This window comes from Eretmochelys imbricata, chromosome 24, assembly GCF_965152235.1.
Source record: "Eretmochelys imbricata isolate rEreImb1 chromosome 24, rEreImb1.hap1, whole genome shotgun sequence".
Classification (NCBI taxonomy): domain Eukaryota; kingdom Metazoa; phylum Chordata; order Testudines; family Cheloniidae; genus Eretmochelys; species Eretmochelys imbricata.
The window spans coordinates 453,992-474,479 of NC_135595.1; the positions used below are offsets into that span (position 1 = coordinate 453,992).

The window sequence follows — 20,488 nt, forward strand, 5'->3', positions numbered from 1 at the left end:
AGCGCGGGCAGGCAGCGGCGGCTCGGCCCAGCCAGCGGCGAGCCGGGGCTCGGCAAGGCCCGTGCTGCCCCCTGACGGGAGCCCGGAGACTGCAGCGGGGGGGGAGGTGCCGAGTGGGGCCCCGCCCCTGCTGGGCGGTGTGGGGGCGGTGCCCAGCCCCCGCCGGGGGCACTTTCCGTGAAGGGGACTCTCAGCTTCCTTCTGTGAGAAACAAACCTCTTTCCATCCCTTGTCCTTGAAACACCCCAGTGAAAGCACCTATTGCAATTCTGGGGAGGGGAAAGCTTGGCTGAGCCCTGCCCCCCAACCCAGTCCCTCCCTGCACCCCCAGGCCAAGGCATCCCTTGGGCCTAGGACAGAAGACCATAAGACTGGCCACACTAAGTCAGACCAATGGTCCATCTAGCCCAGTGTCCTGCCTGCCTATAGTGGCCCGTGCCAGAGGCTTCGGAGGGAATGAACAGAGAGGGCATCCCTCCTCTCCAGTCCCAGCTTCTGAAGTCAGAGGCTAGGGACATCCAGAGCATGGGGTTGGGTCCCCGCTCATCTTGGGTAAGAAACACTGATGGATCTGTCCCCATGAACTTGTCCAGTCTTTTCTGAACCCAGTTGTACTTTTGGCCTGAAGAACATCCCCTGGCAATGAGTTCCACAGGTGCATTGTGTGAAGTACTTCCTTAGGTTTGTTTCAAACCTGCTGCCTGTTAATTTCATTGGGTGACCCCTGGTTCTTGTGTTAGGTGAAGGGGTAAATAACACTTCCCTCTTCACTTTCCCCACCCTCTGTCATATCCCCCTTAGTTGGCTCTTTTCCAAGATGAACCAGTCCCAGATTTAATCTCTGCTCATACAGAAGCTATTCCATCCCCCTGATCATTTTTGTTGCCCTTCTCTGCACCTTTTCCAATTCTAATGTATCTTTTGTGGGAGGGGGCAACTAGCCCCGCAGGCCATGTTCAAGGTGTGGGGTACCAAGGATTTATATAGCGCCATGATGATATTTGGTGTCTTATTATCTATCCATTTCCGAATCGTTCCGAACATTCTGTTTGCTTTTGGACAGCCTCTGCACACTAAGTGGATGTTTTCGGAGAACTACCCACAATGACTCCAAGATCTCTCTCTCTTGAGTGGTAACTGCTAATTTAGACCCCATCATTTCAGACCCTATTTCTTCGCCTTTTGCAGGCTGCCATCCCACTTTACAACAGAAAAAAATTCTAGGTCTCTGTTCCCCTAAAGCTCCTGATCCTGGCCAGCCCGTCCGTGGCCCCACACAGATGTGCACGGCCCCACCAGTAACACATCTGAGCTCCACGGCTGACTGGTCCGGGAAGGGGGGGACTCCTCTTCTGACCCCCTGGAGCCTGGCTTACAGGTACAGCACAAGCCGCACTTGTAACGCAGGAGAGGCCAGGCCGGGGCTCCTGGGGAGCAGAGCCCGCACACCCCAGCCCCCGGTGCTCACTGCCCCACCAGCCATAAAAAACAGGATGGTGCTGGTGCCTATCTGGGCCTCGGCAGCATCATCCCCCCCCGGTATTGCCCTTGCGGGCAATGAACTCTAGACATGGAGGGAGCAAGGGGCCCTGAGTGGCAGGACAAGGCGGGTCCAGGCCTAGCTCTGCCCTCCTCTCCTATGTGGTGTCTGGAGCCACAGGGGTCAGAGGCGGCACAGGATCCCCGCCATCCCCCCCACGATTCCCCCCGGGCTGCTGCTGGCTTGGAGGCCAGAAAGATTTGCCCCCCTGCACAACACCAGCCCATACTAGGAACCAGCGCCCGGGAGTGGTGGGGCGGGGGCTGGGCCCAGTCAAGGTGCCACAGGGCAGGGTCAGGTTGGCGCATGTATTTTGGGGGGTCATGGTTGGCCTTGCAGGGGGTATGTGATGGGGGTTGGGTCATGGTTGGCCTCTGTGTGGGGGGGGGAGTGGGGGGGGAAGTGTCCCACGCAGGGTCACGGTTGGCCCGCGTGTGTGTGTGTGTGGGCGGGGGCGGGGGGTTCCCAGGGCAGGACGCGGTTGGCCCGGGGAGGGGCGGTCCCACGGCAGGAGGTGGTTGGCCGGGGGGGGCGGTCCCAGGGCAGGACGGGGTTGGCCCGTGGGGGGGGAGGGGGCGGTCCCAGGGCAGGACGTGCTTGGCCCGGCAGGGGGGCGGTCCCAGGGCAGGACGCGCTTGGCCCGGGGGGGGGCGGTCCCAGGGCAGGACGGGGTTGGCCCGTGGGGGGGGGGGGGCGGTCCCAGGGCAGGACGCGCTTGGCCCGGGGGGGGGGCGGTCCCAGGGCAGGACGGGGTTGGCCCGTGGGGGGGGCGGTCCCAGAGCAGGACGGGGTTGGCCCGGGGGGGGGGGGGAGCGGTCCCAGGGCAGGAGGTGGTTGGCCGGGGGCGGCGGTCCCAGGACAGGACGGGGTTGGCCCGTTGGGGGGGGGGGGCGGTCCCAGGGCAGGACGGGGTTGGCCCGTGGGGGGGGCGGTCCCAGAGCAGGACGGGGTTGGCCCGGGGGGGGGGGGGAGGGAGCGGTCCCAGGGCAGGAGGTGGTTGGCCGGGGGCGGCGGTCCCAGGACAGGACGGGGTTGGCCCGTTGGGGGGGGGGGCGGTCCCAGGGCAGGACGGGGTTGCCCCGTGGGGGGGGGGGGGGGCGGTCCCAGGGCAGGAGGTGGTTGGCCGGGGAGGGGGCGGGGTTGCCGTGTCTCCTTTGCTTGTCCAGCTGCAGAGCGCGGGGCGGGGGATGGAGTCCGGGGGCCCCCAGGCGGGGCTGAGAGGTGAGGGGGGGGAGTCTCTGGTGCCCCCCCGCGCCCTGCAAAGCGCTAGTGAGGAGCCGAGCTCAGATCATGGCGTTTGCACTGGTGCTAGTGTCGGGCATGGGGTGTGATGTGCCCCCCGGCACGGAGAGGGCGGGGGTGGGGTGTGATGTGTGCCCCACACACTGATAGGGGCTGGTGATGGCTCCCACGCAGTGAAGGGGGCTGAGGGAGGTGGTGGGGGGATGCGCCCTGCACAGGGTGGGGTGGGGTGTGATGTGTGCCCCACACACTGATAGGGGCTGGTGATGGCTCCCACGCAGCGAAGGGGGCTGAGGGAGGTGGTTGGGGGGATGCTCCCTGCACAGGGTGGGGTGGGGTGGGGTGTGATGTGTGCCCCACACACTGATAGGGGCTGGTGATGGCTCCCACGCAGTGAAGGGGGCTGAGGGAGGTGGTGGGGGGATGCGCCCTGCACAGGGTGGGGTGGGGTGTGATGTGTGCCCCACACACTGATAGGGGCTGGTGATGGCTCCCACGCAGCGAAGGGGGCTGAGGGAGGTGGTGGGGGGTTCCCTTCTCGCTCCGAAGCAATTCTGACCTGTCTCTTGCAGGCTTTGAAGAGGCCGTGGCCGAGCTGTCCCAGGAGCTGGGAAGACTGGCCCAGAACCTGCAGGCGCTGACCCATTACCAGGCCACCCTCCTCAGCGTCAACAAGAGCCTGGTGAGGAGCTTCCTGCTGCTTCCCTTCCCTTCCCTCAGATGAGGGTAGCCTGTGCAAACCCCACCTCCTCAGATCAGCTGTGGGCCCACTAAGTATCCCATGTAGTTTAACTTCCTAACATGAGCCTCCCAAGAGCAGGTTCTGCACAGGTGCCCTGGTCCGGGGCACGACGCCAGCAGGCACCCACCCAGTGCAGGGATGGAATTATCTGTCCTGCTGCCCACCCCGACCCTCTCATGGCTCTGCCACTACTTGCTGTGTGACCCTGGGTGAATCGCTCCATTTGTTAAACTAAGGGCATAGCTACACTTGCAGCTGTAGAGCGCTTTCCGTTAAACCCGCATTCCGAGAGCGCAGCTGTGAAAGCACTGGAGTCTGTCCACACGGGTGCTGCGGCGCTCCAGCGGGGGTGTTATTCCACTCGCCCAGGTGGAGTACCAGGAGCACTCTAGCTGCAGAGCCAGAGCACTCTACGTGCCTTGCCAGTGTGGACGGGGAGTGAGTTAGGGCGCCCGGGGCTCCTTTAATGGGCTGTAACTCGCAAGTGTAGCCAAGCCCTGAGTACCTTGCTAGGTAGCATTTTTATCTCCAAAGAACCCTACCAACTAATTCCAGAGTCCCCTTGCTGGCAGGGCAGGATCAGTGACGTAGGCTGAGTCTGTATGGGTACTGGAGTGTTCACATCGGTTTGTGAGCCTTTGTGGTACAAATGGGTTGTTCTCGCAGTGTTAGCTTAGTACTTTGTTAGGCAGACTAAGCTCTGTGTCTCTAACCTCCTTCCTTTCCCACCATAGTGCTCATGGATGGAGAACATCAATGAATTATCCAAGCATCGGAAACGTCTTCCCACATTTGCAGCTCCTGGAAAGTGAGCTAGGAATTGTCTGGTAGATTGCACAGTGCCCATAGCAGAGAATGTCTGAACTTATTTTGGTCCCTGTGTTAAGGGAAGGGAGCAAATCCCTCTCTGAGTCTTCAGTGAGCCCCCTGGAAACTGTGTTATTGGCTGAGGAATAAACAGAATACCCCATTAAACTAGATTGGTTCCTTTTTTAAAAAAACAGTAATGTGAGAATTCCCAGCTGTGGCTGAATGCTGACTATAGCGGGTGAGCTGGGCCTTGTTTCCTCTGACTCAAAGTCCCTGTAGCTTCCACTGTTTCTAAGGAATCTCAGCTATTAACCTGGCTGGCTCAGAATGGTGCCCGGTGCCCCTCCACAGGCAGAAGCAGCCACTGTGGGAAGGTGACAGCCCTGAATGCTCTTCCTCCCCCTTTGTCTTTATTTACAATCTGGTTTGCTTCTTCCCTCAAAGAGGGCGGGTTCCTGAGGGAGAAGCTCAGTCGGGGAGGACTCAATGGCAATACCTGGCTCTCCTTGCTTTTCGATGGGAAGTCTATGCTCATTTCTCATCATTTGGATTAGTTTTTTTCTATCTGGATACCAGTGTGGGCCACGTCTCAATATCAATTCTGTTGTACAGATTTCTTACTGGCTCCTTGTGGGGCTTCTTCTGGGCCCCAGCTCTGGATTGTGAACTGCAGGTATTTGGGGGGGGGTGTCAGTGTAGGGGATATAAGTAGAAGAGAGGCTGGAGGCGGGGGGGGGCTGGAAGAGTAGTGTACATGTGAAGAACTTGGAACAGGAGAGAGAGTAGAAGCTGTGTGGAGTGTAGGGGCTCTAGTGGGGTGGGGGATTTGGGGGAAGTAGCGGTGGGGAGCTGGCTCTGGGGGACCATGAGGATGGTAGATGTGAGAGTAGAGGGGCTGTAGTGATGGTAGGTGGAGGGACTGTACCTGGGGAGGCAGTATGTACGGAGGTGGGGGAGGTCTGTAGGGAGGAAGATAGAGGGAGGTGGAGTTGGAACTGGGACTGTCTGTAGGGAGGGGGGGCTGTAGGGACACAGGGAAGTAGGGGTGGAGGGACACATGGGGGTGGGGGACTGAAGGAACAGGGAAGTGAGGGTGGGGGTTATGGGGGGCTGTAGGGACACAGGGAAGTGGGGGAGGGGTTACAGGGGTGGGGGCTGCAGGGACAAGGAAGTGGGGGACGGGTTATAGGGGTGGGGGGCTGCAGGGACACAGGGAAGTGGGGGGGATATAGGGGTGGGGGGCTGCAGGGACACAGGGAAGTGGGGGAAGGATTATAGGGGTGGGGAGCTGCAGAGAACTGGGGGAAGGGTTATGGGGTGGGGGGCTGCAGGGGACACACAGAAGTGTGGGTGAGGGCTCTAGGGGACACAGGGAAGTGGGGGAGGGGTTATAGGGGTGGGGGGCTGCAGGGGACACAGAAGTGTGGGGGAGGGCTGTAGGGGACACAGGGAAGTGGGGGAGGGGATATAGGGGTGGGGGGCTGCAGGGGACACACAGAAGTGTGGGGGAGGGCTGTAGGGGACACAGGGAAGTGGGGGAGGAGTTATGGGGGGGCTGTAGGGGACACAGGGAAGTGGGGGAGGGGTTATAGGGGTGGGGGGCTGCAGGGGACACAGAAGTGTGGGGGAGGGCTGCAGGGGACACAGGGAAGTGAGGGAGGGGTTATAGGGGTGGGGGGCTGCAGGGGACACACGGAAGTGTGGGGGAGGGCTGTAGGGGACACAGGGAAGTGAGGGAGGGGTTATAGAAGTGGGGGGCTCTAGAGCGGGGGGGGGGGCGGCCGCAGGGCGAGCCATAGGCCCAGCGCAGCCCCCCGCAGGAACGCAGATCAATCCGATCACGTGTGCCATGGGCGGGGCCACCTGTGTGACGTACTGAGGGCGGGGTTCGTCACTGAGGCCGTACCACGTAGGGGCGGGGCTCCGTGTCTGTCGCCGTGCGCGCGCACCCCTCCCCGCGGACTCGGGAGCGCGCGCGGCCTGATCGGAAGGGCCCCGAGCTGGAGGGAGCGGAGGCGGGCGCGGGCCCAGTGCGGGGCCCGGCGGGGAGCGCAGCCCGAGGAGCCGGAGCGGGGCCCGGATCCCCGGGGGCCCACGGCCGCCAACACGGACTTCCTGTGGGACAAGCGCACCGGGCTGGCGGCGAGGAGGGTGCGGGCCGGGCCTGGGCTCGCTGTGGGGGAGGGGCCGGGCGGGATATCGGGGGGGGCTGGGGTCTGATGGTTGGGGGCTCTGGCAGTTGGGGGGGTGTCAGGCCGGCGCGGGTCTGAGAGCTAAGGGGGTGCGGGAAGGAGGGTGGCTGGTAGTTTGGGGGGTGTCTAGCAGCCCGGGGGGGGTCTGACAGTTGAGGGGGTGCGGGAAGGAGGGGGGGGTCTAGCAGCCCGGGGGGGGTCTGACAGTTGAGGGGGTGCGGGAAGGAGGGGGGGGTCTAGCAGCCCGAGGGGGTCTGACAGTTGAGGGGGTGCGGGAAGATGGGGGTGTCTAGCAGCCCGGGGGGGGTCTGACAGTTGAGGGGGTGCGGGAAGGAGGGGGGGGTCTAGCAGCCTGGGGGGGGTCTGACAGTTGAGGGGGTGCGGGAAGATGGGGGGGTTCTAGCAGCCCGGGGGGGTCTGACAGTTGAGGGGGTGCGGGAAGGAGGGGGGGGTCTAGCAGCCCGGGGGGGGTCTGACAGTTGAGGGGGTGTGGGAAGATGGGGGGGTTCTAGCAGCCCGGGGGGGTCTGACAGTTGAGGGGGTGCGGGAAGGAGGGGGGGGTCTAGCAGCCCGGGGGGGGGGTCTGACACTTAAGGGGGTGCGGGAAGGAGGGGGGGTCTAGCAGCCTGGGGGGGTCTAACAGATGAAGGGGGGTCTAGCAGCCCAGGGGGTGTCTGACAGTTGAGGGGGTGCGGGAAGATGCGGGGGGAGTCTGGCAGCTCTGCAGGGAGACTTGGGTGGTCGCCTCAAGCAGGCATTGCTGCTGTCATCTTGCTGTCCCCAGACAGGAGTAGGTGCCTGTGTGGGTGATCGCTGGTGGGGAGCAGATGCTGGGGCCACATTTCTCCTTCTCCAGTGCCAGTGCTGAAAATATTGGGATCCCAGTGCTGGTGTCTCTAGGAGCAGCCCCCCTCCCCTGCTGGCTGCTCAGAGTTCATATGATCTGGGTCGCTCTGCAGCCTGATCCAGTGAAGGGCTTCCAGGACCAGGTGGAGCACTGAGCAGAGCTCACTGGTGCCGGGGAGCAGGGCTCAGGGGTGGGATCAGAGCAGAGGTCTGGGAGCCAGGATTGGAGGGTTCTAGTTCTAGCTCTCACTTGTTTTGTGCGCTAGGCAATCTCCTTCCCTTGTACCTCAGTTTCTCTGTCTGTAGATGGGAATCATGACATTTTCCTGTCTTCCAGGGTATCTGGATTAATTCAGTGGTGTCTGGAAAGTCCAGTATAAATGCTCACAGTGGTGGCCTTGATCCCTGGAGGGACCACGATCAGCAGCAGCTGGTTGCTGTTTCCATTTCAGTCTCTGGTGGTTTTTATAACTGGACAGTGAGTGGGAATATGACGTGCTAGCTCAGAATTGGTATTGGTTCCTGAGAGTGGCACCCCTTTTACAGCTTCTGCTGGCTGCTGCCCAGTTAAGACATTTCATCCCTTCCCCCCTCCTCTCCCATGCTCCAGTTTCCCTATCTGTGAAATGGAGATGATTATTGCCTGCATTTGAGGGGTGGGGGACATGTGAGATTGAATTAGCAAATATTTGTGAGGTACTTTGAGAGCCAGTGAGCAAAGAAGGCATCAGGGAAGTGCACACTGTTAGCATTTTAATTGGCCTACCCTGGGAATGTGTCTGCATGCCCAAAGGGGCATGTGATTGCCTTGCAGTGCAAGTCCTATGGGAACTGTTCACAAGACCTGCTTGCTGCTGTATTGCACACCAATATCCCGAGAAGTTCCCCTTAGAGTTTGCCTGCTTCCACTAGGCATTTGGGCCAGATGCCAGCAGCACCCGGAGCTCTGATTCGCCTGCCTCCTTCCTCTCCCAGGTGACTTTGCTTTCCTGGGTCTTGGAAAGGGCAGGGCTCCAGAGTATGCTGGCTGTCAGTGTGCTCATTAGGAAATGAAGGACTGATTGGGGGTGGAACGTACAGGTGCTGCCACTGGAATTGCAGTGGCCAAAACCTCTTCCCTTGGGGATGGGGAGTAGTACAGACCCTTCTGTTGGGAAAAGGCACTCTGCTAAGGAGAGAGCAGCATGGATCCTGCCACCAGAGGGTCTATGTGTACCAGCTTAGGGGTCTGCTCCAGCACAGAGGTCCTTTGATACACTTGGGTAGTCGTCTTCCCCCCCATCCAGTTCAGAGACATGAGTGAGCAGCCCAGGCATCCTCACCTTTCCTTGTTTGGAAAGTTTCCTTCTACTGTTGAATTCAGCTGATAGAATCAAGCTCACTTGATGGGAGCAAAGTGTTTGGCCATGTTGGTATGGAGCTGGCTAGTCCTGGCCCTGCTCCTCTGAGGACATGACTGTGATCTTGCCCTGGGTGACCAGAACTTCACACCCTCTGCCCAGAACCAAGAAAAACCTGTGAGTCCCAGACTTGCTTGTATTCTTCAACTGTTCCAGCCTGCAGCACCTGGACCCCTCAGTGACATGTCCCTGGGGCTTTGTCCCTTCCAGAGAACACTGAGGGGCTCAGTGAGTTCCTGTAACTTTTGCAACCCATCCCTGTGCAGGCCGAATTTGAGAGAGCCCCTTCCAGCTGCACCATGAAGCTCACCCTGAGCTGCCTTTACTCAGAGAGGCTCTGACTGGAGATAGTAGGAGAGGCTGGGGGTGTTTTTGATGAACTCTCCATTGATGTAGAGCTGAGACCAGAGGCTGGGCTTAACTTCCTGGGGCTGCTGGTGCCATGTGCTGGATAAATGGGTGTAGGCCCAGAATGGAAACTGTTGGAATCTGAGAGGGAGAGGCCTGTACATTGTGTGTTTCTCTGAATTCTGCTGGACAAAAGCAATGTCCTCTTCCCTGCATGGCATTTAATTGAGCCCTGCTGTCAGCATCTGTTCTTGGGGGGCAGTGAGATGGAAGGGAAATGTAAATGAGGAAACAAATGGACCAAAGTGAAAACAGATCTAGGGGGATGTTCATGTCCCATATAGAGTGAACCTTCTCTATCCTCGCTCCCCCACATCTTGCGCTGGGCCTAGTTCATCTCTGCCCTTGACCCGCTGCAGTAACACCCTGCAGTCTGCCTCTCCCATGTAGCATGCTCAGAACACTGTTGACAGTTTTGCCTTCCCCTGTCGCTGTTCCATCGGTATGTCACCCAACTGAGTCTGCACTGGCTTCTCTTCAGAGCTCTCTATTGCTGCCCTTGTCCTTGTCCCCTCTGCCCAGTGCTGCTCTGCAGTCTCCCATAACCATGTGAAGTGGTGTCCCCATGTGCACACACGGCACAATCCGCCCCTCAGAGCTGGTCAGAAAAACAAGATTTCAGTACAAAATGGGTTGCAGGATGAATTGAGATGTTTTCAGAGACCAGCCAGCTTCTTTCCTGCCTCTCTCTCTCTCCTGGGGCCCTGCTGGCCCTGTAATGCATTCAGATCACACTCTGTGTCGTACTTACCCAGGAGCCCTTTAGGGCAGAGAGCTCTCTGGCAACTAAGTCTGGAGCCTTCATCCCAGTTCAGCGTGTGGTCCAACAGCCCTTAGCACAGTCCAGACATAGCCCCAGTCAGGCAGGGCTTGTGCTTGTGTTCGCAGCAGCTGGTGTTGCTGTCTTCGGGCTGAATGGGTCTCTGGGAGGTGTCCTGTGGCAGCAGCTAGCCTGGTGAAATGGTAGCTCCTGTACTGCTTACTGAGATGGGCCTGCCTGGGGGGGTCCTGTCGCCTCTTCTAAAAGGGCATGTGGGGAGGTTGGTTTCTGACCCATTGCTCTTTTGGACAATTTCTCATTCTTGCTGCTCCGTGTGATGCTCGTTTGGGGTCGGTTCCACTTGGGCTTTCTCTGCTGCCAGGCACCCTGGGGGTCACCTGCTGGTTCTGCCCTCTCATCTAGATGCCTCACTCCAGAAGGTACCGCTCGTCGGAGCACAGCAGCCGAGGCAGCTATCACGAGCGCTACAGAAGTCGCAAGCACAAGAGACGGCGGACGCGGTCCCGGTCAAGCAGCAGTGAGCGTGACCGGCGGCACCGGCGGGAAGACAGTTACCACGTTCGCTCAAGGAGGTGAGTGCTGGGGCCAGGCTGGGACCTGGCTGCATCCCTGTAACTGCACTGAAGGCAGCTGCAGTCAGCTCAGTTTCTGCCAGCCAGGTGGCCTGGCAAGTTGGCAAGACTGCCCTGGTGCCCCAGTTTGGAGGAAAGACTGACCAGCTGTCCCCTGCCAGTCACTCAGGGGGGAAGTGCACTGAAGCCAGGAAGGATAGGATGGTGTCTGGAGGATTATTGCCAATGGGGCTGTGGGGAGAGCTGCTTTAGTCCTTCCTGGGGGAGCATATGAGCAGTCACTAAAGCCTGAACTCAGGAAAGCCCCAAACCCTTCATCTGCTCAGACAGAGCTGGGGCTTGCTGCTGCCGCTGCTTTCCAACTGGGCCCCAATCATGTTCCAATTACTCTGCTTCCCCACCCCAGCTACGACGACCACTCTTCAGACAGGAGAGCCTATGACAGGCGCTACTGTGAAAGCTACAGGCGGAATGACTACAGCCGTGAACGCGGGGAAGCCTACTACGAAGCTGAGTACCGCCACTCTTACGAGTACCGGCGCTCCCGGGACCATGACGGCAGCTACCGGAGCTGCAAAAGCAGCCGGCGTAATAAGCACAGGCGGAGACGGCGCCGCAGCCGGTCCTTTAGCCGCTCCTCATCGGTGAGTACCCTGCCACTCCAGATCTTTCCCTGTAACCTTTCTCTCCCAGGTTGTGCGCTTGGTAAGTAGGACACTCACTTACTTTTTTATGCAGTCTCAGACTCAGCTTGTGAAATGCATAGAAAAACCTAGTGCAGGCAGCTGCTCCCGTCCGCCGTCCTGATGCGCCAGTGCAGTGGCTGCCCTGAGCCTGATGGGCCCAGGCAGCTTTCAAGCACCTCCTGGGTTACTCACCCTCTAGTAGGAGAAGCCAGGAGAGGAGCTGTGTGCCCCACGGGGCCCAGTGCACCCCATGTGGGTCTGTGCAGCCCCCACCTCTTGTTTCCCTGGTGGTGACGCTGTGACTGTCGTTCCCAACTCCTGTACCCCCGGTAGGGTGCTGCTGCTGTTGTTGTTGTGTGTGGTGTTTGTATCACAGTACTGCTTAGGGGCCACGACTAAGCAGCGGGGTCTCTGTGCTGGGCAGCATGGAAGTGATAAAATGGTCCCTGCCTCACAGAGCTCAGTATCGCTGTGACTGAAGGACTGGCCCCTGCAGCCCCCAGTGCCTGGCATCCCCACTGGCGTGGTGCTGTGGCAGGAGGCCTGGTCCCTGGGGGGGCTCAGCTCTTGTGTCTGCAAAGAGCCGTCCCTTGGCTTCTGTTGGGTGGGCCCTGACTATTTAAGATGTTGTGCAAGGGGCTCTGGCAAAACAGTTTGGCATGTGGACCAATCAGTTCAGATGGAGGCACCAGGCTCTTTCCAGCGTAGGGTCCCCAGCCTTCTTCCTTTTGCCTACGCTGCTGCTTGCATTCCGTTTTCTTTAGGCCCAAGATACTCTGTCTCCACTTGGTGTCCTGGCTGCATGTTCAGGGCTGTTCCAGGACTAGGATGGGAGTCCTGGGCTGGAGATGGGGCCCCCAGGCTGCTGGCTCTTTACTCCCAAGTGTGGGGTTACTTAGCTGAAGAAGAACTGAAAGCAGGAACTCTCTCTCCTCTGGTGCAAGTTTCTCATCTGACCTCGTCCCAGGCTGTGCCCATTCCACTTTGTGCTCCTTTTCTCTGTGGGTTAGCCCCTCCAGGACCAGTTCTGTGAGGGAAGGGCAGATGAAGAGGTCTGTGATCTGCCTCTGGGGCTGTTACTCACAAGGTCTGTGTCGTTCTGGATGCAGCGTTGTGCTGTGTAAACCTCTTAATTCTTCCTTCTGTGTTGGGGTGGGGAAGGCTGTTCTGGGGGGCTGTTGGAAAAGGGTGGGGATGTCTGTGCAGGGGCAGCTTGGCCCTTTGCTTGTGATGGATTTCCTAGCATGCTGTCTGCCACTGCCTTTCCTTGGTGGCTGATGTGGGGCTGATGTGAGCCCCTCCTTGTGGTCACTGAACACTTGGGTGGCAACCGTGTGCTCTCTTGGCATTGATCCAGGACCTGAATATCAGCATTGCTCCCCTCCAAAGCCCCAGAAGAGTGAGAGCAGCTGGCCCCCTCACACTACCCCTTTCCCTCCGCTAGCCCCTGTTCTGGTCTTCGCTCTTGCACTGGTTCGGGTGGGGCTGTTTGTAGGTTTTTTCTTTTTTTCTTTTTTTTTCCTTTTTTTGCTACAAAGAAAAGCAAACTGTTTTTTTCTTTTCTGAGCTAGTGTGTTGTATCTTGACATGTTCCCTTGCAATATCCCTATCGTTATATATTCCTCTGTGCCGTATGAATTGGCTGGGAATCTCCTCCTGCAACCCCTCCTCAAACAACCATGTGAATTTCCAAACCAACCAATGCGTGACGCTGGCTGCTGCGCTGGTTTGAAAATCTGATTGGCTGGTGAATGATGAATTCCCTGTCTGCCTGGGCCAGCAGCGGAGTCGACAGAGCAGCAGAAGGGCCAAGAGTGTGGAGGACGACGACGAGGGGCATCTGATCTATCGCGTCGGCGACTGGCTACAGGAAAGATGTACAGCCGAATCGTAACATAATTTAGCTCTCTAGTTAAGCTCCCATCGCAGTCGCAGATCTGTCTTATCTTTCTGTTCTGTTTTATTTTCATTGTTTTTAAAGAGAAACCCCCTTCCCTCCCTCCTCCCCTTTCGTTAAAGATATTAATTTTCTATTTTGCATTGTTACCAAAATACCAGGGAACTAGGGAAGTTGCCTTGTGCAGCCGGTGTCAGCATTCTGCTGCACTGGTGTCTCAAGCTGTGTGCAGGCTAGGTGTTGCAATGCATTCTCCTCTGCCTTGTGTATGCGCTGCACCCAGGTCCTGCTCACTCCCTCATGTCGCCTTCTCTCTCTCTCTCCCTCTCAGATGAGATTATTAGCACCTTAGGGGAAGGCACGTTTGGCAGAGTGGTGCAGTGTGTGGATCACCGGAGGTAAGTGTGCTGACTGGGCTCGCACGGTGGGCGGGTAACCAGTTGAACTTGTGTGTAAAGGCTGGAGCTTTTGCGGGGAGATGAGCCCTCTCCCTCCTGGATTCCAGTTCAAATCCAGTATGGATCAGTAGGGACCCAGTGCTGATCCCATATGGCATGGGATATAATGGTGGGTCTTATAAACCCACCATCTCAGCCTGCACTGTCCAGCCAACCAAAGTCTCTGCTGGACCTGGCTAATCCATGACACCCCTTCCACCAGGCATGGGCTCAGCTCTGCAGTGACCTTGCTTTCTTCCTGCCTCTCCCCAGGGGGGGTGCACGCGTCGCCCTAAAAATCATAAAAAACGTGGAGAAGTATAAAGAGGCTGCTCGGCTGGAGATCAACGTGTTGGAGAAAGTCAATGAGAAGGATCCAGAGAATAAGAAGTGAGTGTCCTGCTGTGGTGGAGCCAGGGAGGCAGTGTCATCCTACCCCCTATGCCTTCCAGCTGCTAGGGAGCCGCCTGGCAGCCCATGGCAGGGTGTGGGGAGGCAGTGCCATCCCAGCCTGCCACACTGGGGTCCTGAGTCCATTGTTCAAAGTATGGTAGGGTTGGGGTCAGTCTTGGCTGCTCTGTGGAGACGCCCAGCCCTGTCGGGGGGTGGGGAACGGCCAGGGAGGACTAGGACTGTCTCTAACAGAAGTGTCTCCTCTCAGCCTGTGTGTGCAGATGTTTGACTGGTTCGATTACCATGGCCACATGTGCATCTCCTTTGAGCTGCTGGGGCTCAGCACCTTTGACTTTCTGAAGGACAACAACTATTTGCCCTATCCCATCCACCAAGTGCGGCATATGGCCTACCAGGTGTGCCAGGCTGTGAAATGTGAGTGGCAGCCGCTCCTCTCCCTGACAGGATGGGGCGGGAGGATCTTTGGGCTCCACCAGTGCCAGCTTTGCATCTGATAGGCCCAGGGCACTCCATCACTGAAAGGGGCTCCCTTCTGCAGATTCCAAGGCCAAGCCCTTCCTGCCCACCAGGAGAAGGAAAATGGTGTATTGGGGTGAACGCACACTCCTTTACCCATCTCTGCAAGAGTAGTAATCATGTGGGATAGGGACAGAGGGGTGCCACAGATCTGGGTACCCTCTCCTCCTGTGTCCCACAGCTCTGTGTGGAGCCCATCAGCTCCAGTCCCCCCCATCCTAAGCTGGAGCAGCGTCTGACAATGTAAACCACATTCACTGACCACTGCAAACTGGTGTCGGTGTCAGCTGGGTTTAATGGACTCTGACTCTGATCATGTTTTCCTCCCCAGTTTTGCATGACAATAAACTCACTCACACGGACCTCAAACCCGAGAACATCCTCTTTGTGAACTCAGATTATGAACTCACCTATAACCTGGAAAAGGTAAAGGGGCTGCCCTCGCCTTAAGGGCCTCCTGTGAGGTGTTCTGGCCTCCCCTGGCCCTACAATCGGATAAGAAAGGGTAGGGGGGACCCGTTTTCCTGGTGGGAGCACTTGGAGCTGGATTGGGAGGAGCACTAGTGAATTGTGCTGTAGAGATAACATGATTTTGGTAATTAATTGATCTTTAAATATTCATGGTAAATAGGCCTAATGGCCTGTGATGGGATGTTAGATGGGGTTGGATCTGAGTTACCCAGGAAAGAATTTTCTGTAGTATCTGGCTGGTGAATCTTGCCCATATGCTCAGGGTTTAGCTGATCGCCATATTTGGGGTTGGGAAGGAATTCTCCTCCAGGGCAGACTGGCAGAGGCCCTGGAGGTTTTTTGCCTTCCTCTGTAGCATGGGGCACGGGTCACTTGCTGGAGGATTCTCTGTTCCTTGAAGTCTTTAAACCACGATTTGAGGACTTCAATAGCTCAGACATAGGTGAGAGGTTTTTCGCAGGAGAGGGTAGGTGAGATTCTGTGGCCTGCATTGTGCAGGAGGTCAGACAAGATGATCATAATGGTCCCTTCTGACCTTAGAATCTATGAACGATTCTGCAGTGGTGTTCTCCTGCCCCGGGAGGTGGATGTGATGGGACTGATAGGGTTCCTGTGTCTGTTCAGGGCCTAGTTATCACATGAGTTGCCTGCATCTTCTGTAAACAGACAGCAGTGGCCTCAGGGTGCTCCAAGAGCTGGTGAGAGCAGCCTTGGTGCTTGTGGGTGGGCAGGAGTGGAAGGACAAGTGCCAGGCCTAACAATGCTCCTCCAGAGTGATCCATTTCTGTGATGCCCTGCTGTGCAAGGGGCTGAGGCTGCTTGGTGAAACTCCTGTGTAACTGGTGCTTTCTCTGTCCCTCTCTCCAAGAAGCGAGATGAGCGGAGCGTGAAGAACACGGCCATCAGGGTGGTTGATTTTGGCAGTGCAACGTTTGATCATGAGCATCACAGCACCATTGTCTCCACCAGGCACTACCGAGCCCCAGAGGTCATACTGGGTAGGTACTGCTGGCTCTGCACGCTGGGCTGCAGGATGCTGGCCCCTGAGTTCCCAGGGATCACACTGAGTAGGCACCATGGGCTCTGCCTGCTGAGCTGGGGGCTGTTTGCCCCCCTGCCATGCCATTTTTCTGGAAATGCCAGCAGATGCACAGCTCAGAGCACTGGCTTCAGTACAGGCTGTGAGCATGCTGAGTGTCAGTCAAGGCAAAAATTTCCTTTGGTAGCAGCTTATAGAACAGGATGTTTGCAGATCTTGTGCAGTGACTGCTCTTTCCCTCTGGTAATAACCCCTCTGTTTCTTAGAACTCGGCTGGACCCAGCCTTGTGATGTGTGGAGCATCGGCTGCATTGTCTTCGAGTACTATGTGGGCTTCACCCTGTTCCAGGTGAGACTCACGTCCTTGCTCCACAGCCAGCTTCAAGCTGATGGAGGCAAATCCTGGCAGTCTCCCACTATTGTTTTGGGACATCCAAGCCTGGGAGTGGGTTCTCCCTATCATTGGTGTCTTCTGGCGCTGTAGTCAGCGATGCGCTGGGCACTGGCTGGCAGCCAGGAACCACACTCATTCTGTGGCTGCAGCAAGAGGTTGAGACATCCTAACATCAGTGAGCTGGACAATCCGCAGAGCTGTGCAGGAGTCAGAGTCTGCTTCATGCCATCCCTTTTTGAGCTAGGCCAATCTGTCTCTCTTTCAGACTCATGACAACCGGGAGCATCTGGCCATGATGGAGAGGATCCTGGGTCCGATTCCTTCCCGGATGATCCGAAAGACCAGGTGAGAGAGACTGGTGGGATGCTGCAGGACCTGCCATTTGCTCTCCTTGCCTCGTTTCCCTGTGGTGGTTCCTGATGATGCAGGGCTCGGGCTCAGGGGTTGCTTACTGAATCGATTCTGTTTACAGTGCTGTTCCAGAGTAGAGTGGCCAAGCATGCTTGTGACCCCCGCCCCGTAGAATCTGGGTGGCTGAGTCTCTATGGAGGCAGGGGGTCTCCACACCAGCTCCACCATTGCTCAGTCCCTTCTGCTGTAACCTCCTATGTCACCTCTTACTCTGGCAGGAAGCAGAAATATTTCTACCATGGTCGTCTGGACTGGGACGAGAACACCTCTGCTGGCCGCTATGTCCGTGAGAACTGCAAACCACTGCGGGTAAGGCAGGTGCTCCCAGCTGGGGCACCCCTCCCTTCCCGTGAGAACTCTTAATGCCTGCCACAGCTCCTGAGAATTTGGACTCTGTGTAGCCAGCAGAGCTGTGAACATGGCCTGCTGGGAGCCACTGAAAGGCTCTGTCCACATGGCTTCTTGATGGAACCCGGAACTGAGTTAGAGACTGAGACTGGAAATGGAAAAGGCAGTGATGGGAGCTTAGCCAGAAGACTGGGAAGGGAGGTTGGGGACTAAGAAGCCCTGGGGGAGGTGCCTGTGAAGGAGAAATGAGAACTGGACAACATATGCTCATTAGAATGCTCCACAACTTTGGAGCCTTCTAGGTCCCGAGCCCTAACTGGGCTCTTTGCCCCGGAAGTGTATTGGGAGCTCCCAGTTGCGCTGCAGCGAGAGTGGCGGGCCATGCTTAGTCTTCCCCCTGACTTCTCCCCCTCATCTCCCCAGAGATACCTGACCTCTGAGGCTGAGGATCACCACCATCTCTTCGACCTCATCGAGAGCATGCTGGAGTATGAACCATCAAAGCGCATCACTCTGGCCGAGGCACTGAAACACCCATTCTTTGACATGCTGAAAACAGAGCCAAGCACAAAAGTGTGGGACTCTAGCCGAGACATCAGCCGGTGACGCTGCTGGTGCCCAGTCTTTCCTCAGATTCTAGCCCCCGTGGAGGCCTGTGTTATTTCTATTCGGACACTTGGTGCTTTTTTTATACAAAAAACCCCCCCAAACAAAATCCCCTAAATCTTTTTGTTACCATGTAAAGCTGTTAATATGTGAGATAGTGTAAATACCTGAATCTATATCTGCCTTTGAGCTCCATGGACCCAAGCCCCTGCTGCTGTCATTACTCCTAGGGAAGGGGCCTCCTACGTCCATGCTGTGAATACCATTGTTCATGTGTTGCTTTGTCTCCTGTTCTCTCTCCCTGCCCTCCCCAGGGCTCCTGGCTGTCTGTAGCTCAACCATTTCCTTGTAAGTTATGAAGCTGGTGGGGTCACATGGGAATTATTTTTTGGATCAATGTCATAGCCCATCCCCGCACCAGAGTTTTATATGAATTTTGTACAGTCTTTGTGAAAATAAATATGAAGTCAGTTAAACTTCCTGGCCTTTCTCCTGGTCTGTGTCCAGACTATTGGGGCCCATCTTAGCATTTTCTGGTGTCCTGGGATTGAGGCGCTGCTTCCCCATCCCAGGAGATGGGGCATGTGGTGCATGTGACATTAGCCTAAATATGAACGTTAACCCCCAGATCTTTACTAATTCCCTGGAAATGGAGGCTCAGCTTCTGTCTTGTATTGGGTAGTAAATGTACCCTTGGTGGTTCTTTTGGGCACTGCTACTGCAGAGGATGGAAGGGAGTCTCTTTGTCCCAGCAAGAAGATACTTGAGGGGACTGGATCCCTGTATTGGTATCTGCTCTGCTCAACCCATCTCCAGCTGTGAAACTCATTCCAATCTTGAATGCTTGACTGGTGCCCAAAAATGCACCTGCCAAGGGTTCCTCTTGGTGTGAGGGCTGCAGCAGGATCTGAGCTATAAGCCCTGATGCCTCAGTCCTGTTCCAGAGTTACTGCTGTGTAACTCTGATTCAATTAGAGGGTGAAGACCGGGCTGGGTACAGGGACAGCTCTGCAGTTTTGCAGCCAGAACTCCTTCCTGAGGGTGAGCCGTTCCAAGCAGTGGGGCCATCTCCTGTCTGCATTCCTCTGATGGACTTCCTTTGCTCTTGTGCCTTCTGTAGCTGCCCTGTGTTACCTAGTAGCCTTGGCACCTCTGCAGAGGTCACTTCAGCAGGGCTCCTGGTCTTCCAGCCTGGCTTGTTGGCTGTAAGAGGATTGGAGAGGTCAGTTGATGTTCCAGGGGGCAGCAGACCATGTGCTGGCTCCTCTCTGGAAAAGCCTTATTATTTCAGGATTAGTGTTCTGTGGTGGGAAGGTGCTAAATATGAAATGCAGCCTGCTCTGGGGTGGGGCTGGCAGCCCGTTCCTTCTAAAACAGGAAGGACAGAGCGGACTTTAAGCCCGGGTTGCTGTGACAAATCCAGATTTTTAAAGTGTCCCAGGCTCATTAATGTCTGTGCCAAGTGAGCCTGAGTGTTTGAAGTCTTGCCAGAGCGTGTCACTCGCCCACAGGATGTATTGGTATTGACTGTATTAGTGATGGCTGTCAGGAAAACTCTTTAGGTGCACTGTAGCTATCCCTTTGCAGGCGGCCATCCCATCAGGAGCTTTTCTTACCCAAACTCAGTGTAGCCACCTCTTCAGCTGCTGAGCTATTCTTGCTGTTTCTCTCTGCTCTTTTACCAGCTGAACAGCAGGGACTGTTGTCTGAACTGGGCTATCTCCCACTGAAGCCTGCAGGGAAGTCACAAACATAGTGGAATCTTCATGTTAGTTCTTGGTTAAATGTTTGGCAGGGAAAGTCTCCTAGGGGGCTGGGGGGAGAGACAGAACAGATGCGTGAGGAGCCCTCATGTAGGGTGCTTTGCTAATGTACCATCTGGCTATGACAGACTGTGTCCTAGCCTAGCGCCCTGTCATCACTCAGAAGGATAAAGGAAAAGCTCAGTTTCACCTGGAGTTAGTGAGACCTGAGACTTGGGTGAGGGATGAGGTGACATTGAGTCATCTTTGTGTCCTGATTCAAATTTAAGGCGCTTGGGCTGGGAGCATTAATCTGCCTCAAGCTGCTGGCTGAGCAGCACTGTTGATCACATTGCAGTGACACAGTGAGCATCCAGGATTGAGCACAGGAAAGCCTGACACCACTGTGCCGGTCGTCAGTGTCCAGCTGAGGGCAAGCAGGAGCTGGATCTGAGTGAGTAACCTGTCCCCTGTACCCAGCTTAGGTCTGGGAGAGAATCCCCATTTCCAGCCTGACCACCAGCCCTCAGCCTCCTGGGTAGCATCACAGCTAACTCCCTTTGCAGCTTGAGAGAGACAGGACCAGAGTTCTGCTCTGGACATTATGCACTAAGCTACCAAGCCCTGTGCTATCAGTCTGGCAACCTGGAGGTTAGGTGGGGAGTGGCTGCATTTGGGCCACACAGTCCTTATAGCTCCTCTCTTGCTCTCCTAGAGGATGGATGATAATCTGTGGCCACAAGGCAGGTGCAACTGCTGCCCAGGTACTGAATTCCTGGACCTGTGTCTGGCTCGGCATGCATGCCCTTTGTGCCCCATACAGCTGGCTCCCAGGATGCTGAGCAATCCCCTTGGCATATCAGGGCAGTTTAGTCACTCCACTTGCTGCTGTGTGTCTCCAGGTGATGTCTAAATGTGAAATGTTAGTGGAACCAGCTGCACTGAGGGTCCCTGTATCCTGATCTGAGCTGGCCAGGAGGTGCAAAGCCTCTGG

The 20,488-nt window shown here is 56.7% G+C and overlaps 1 protein-coding gene and 1 long non-coding RNA gene across 4 annotated transcripts; both read left to right on the top strand.

The window, feature by feature from the left end:
- The first annotated feature begins 2,630 nt into the window (after nt 1-2,630).
- Nucleotides 2,631-4,499, top strand: LOC144279735 (uncharacterized). Its single transcript, XR_013348693.1, has 3 exons — nt 2,631-2,761; nt 3,355-3,464; nt 4,259-4,499. It is a non-coding gene; the product is annotated as an uncharacterized LOC144279735 (long non-coding RNA).
- Nucleotides 4,500-6,297: 1,798 nt separating this feature from the next.
- CLK2 (CDC like kinase 2) lies at nt 6,298-18,228 on the top strand. 3 transcript variants are annotated; one of them, XM_077841567.1, is made up of 13 exons: nt 6,298-6,485; nt 10,364-10,533; nt 10,940-11,177; nt 13,000-13,096; nt 13,448-13,514; nt 13,827-13,943; nt 14,215-14,381; nt 14,815-14,909; nt 15,823-15,952; nt 16,260-16,342; nt 16,653-16,732; nt 17,017-17,107; nt 17,570-18,228. In XM_077841567.1, exons 2-13 carry the CDS (start codon nt 10,364-10,366, stop codon nt 17,750-17,752), a joined length of 1,518 nt encoding a protein of 505 aa, XP_077697693.1. In that variant the 5' UTR covers nt 6,298-6,485; the 3' UTR covers nt 17,753-18,228. The 3 variants fall into 3 exon arrangements, with proteins under 3 accessions (XP_077697693.1, XP_077697695.1, XP_077697694.1); XM_077841569.1 differs by having other exon boundaries at nt 13,003-13,096; XM_077841568.1 differs by lacking the exon at nt 6,298-6,485 and adding an exon at nt 7,700-7,850.
- The last annotated feature ends 2,260 nt before the right edge of the window (nt 18,229-20,488 follow it).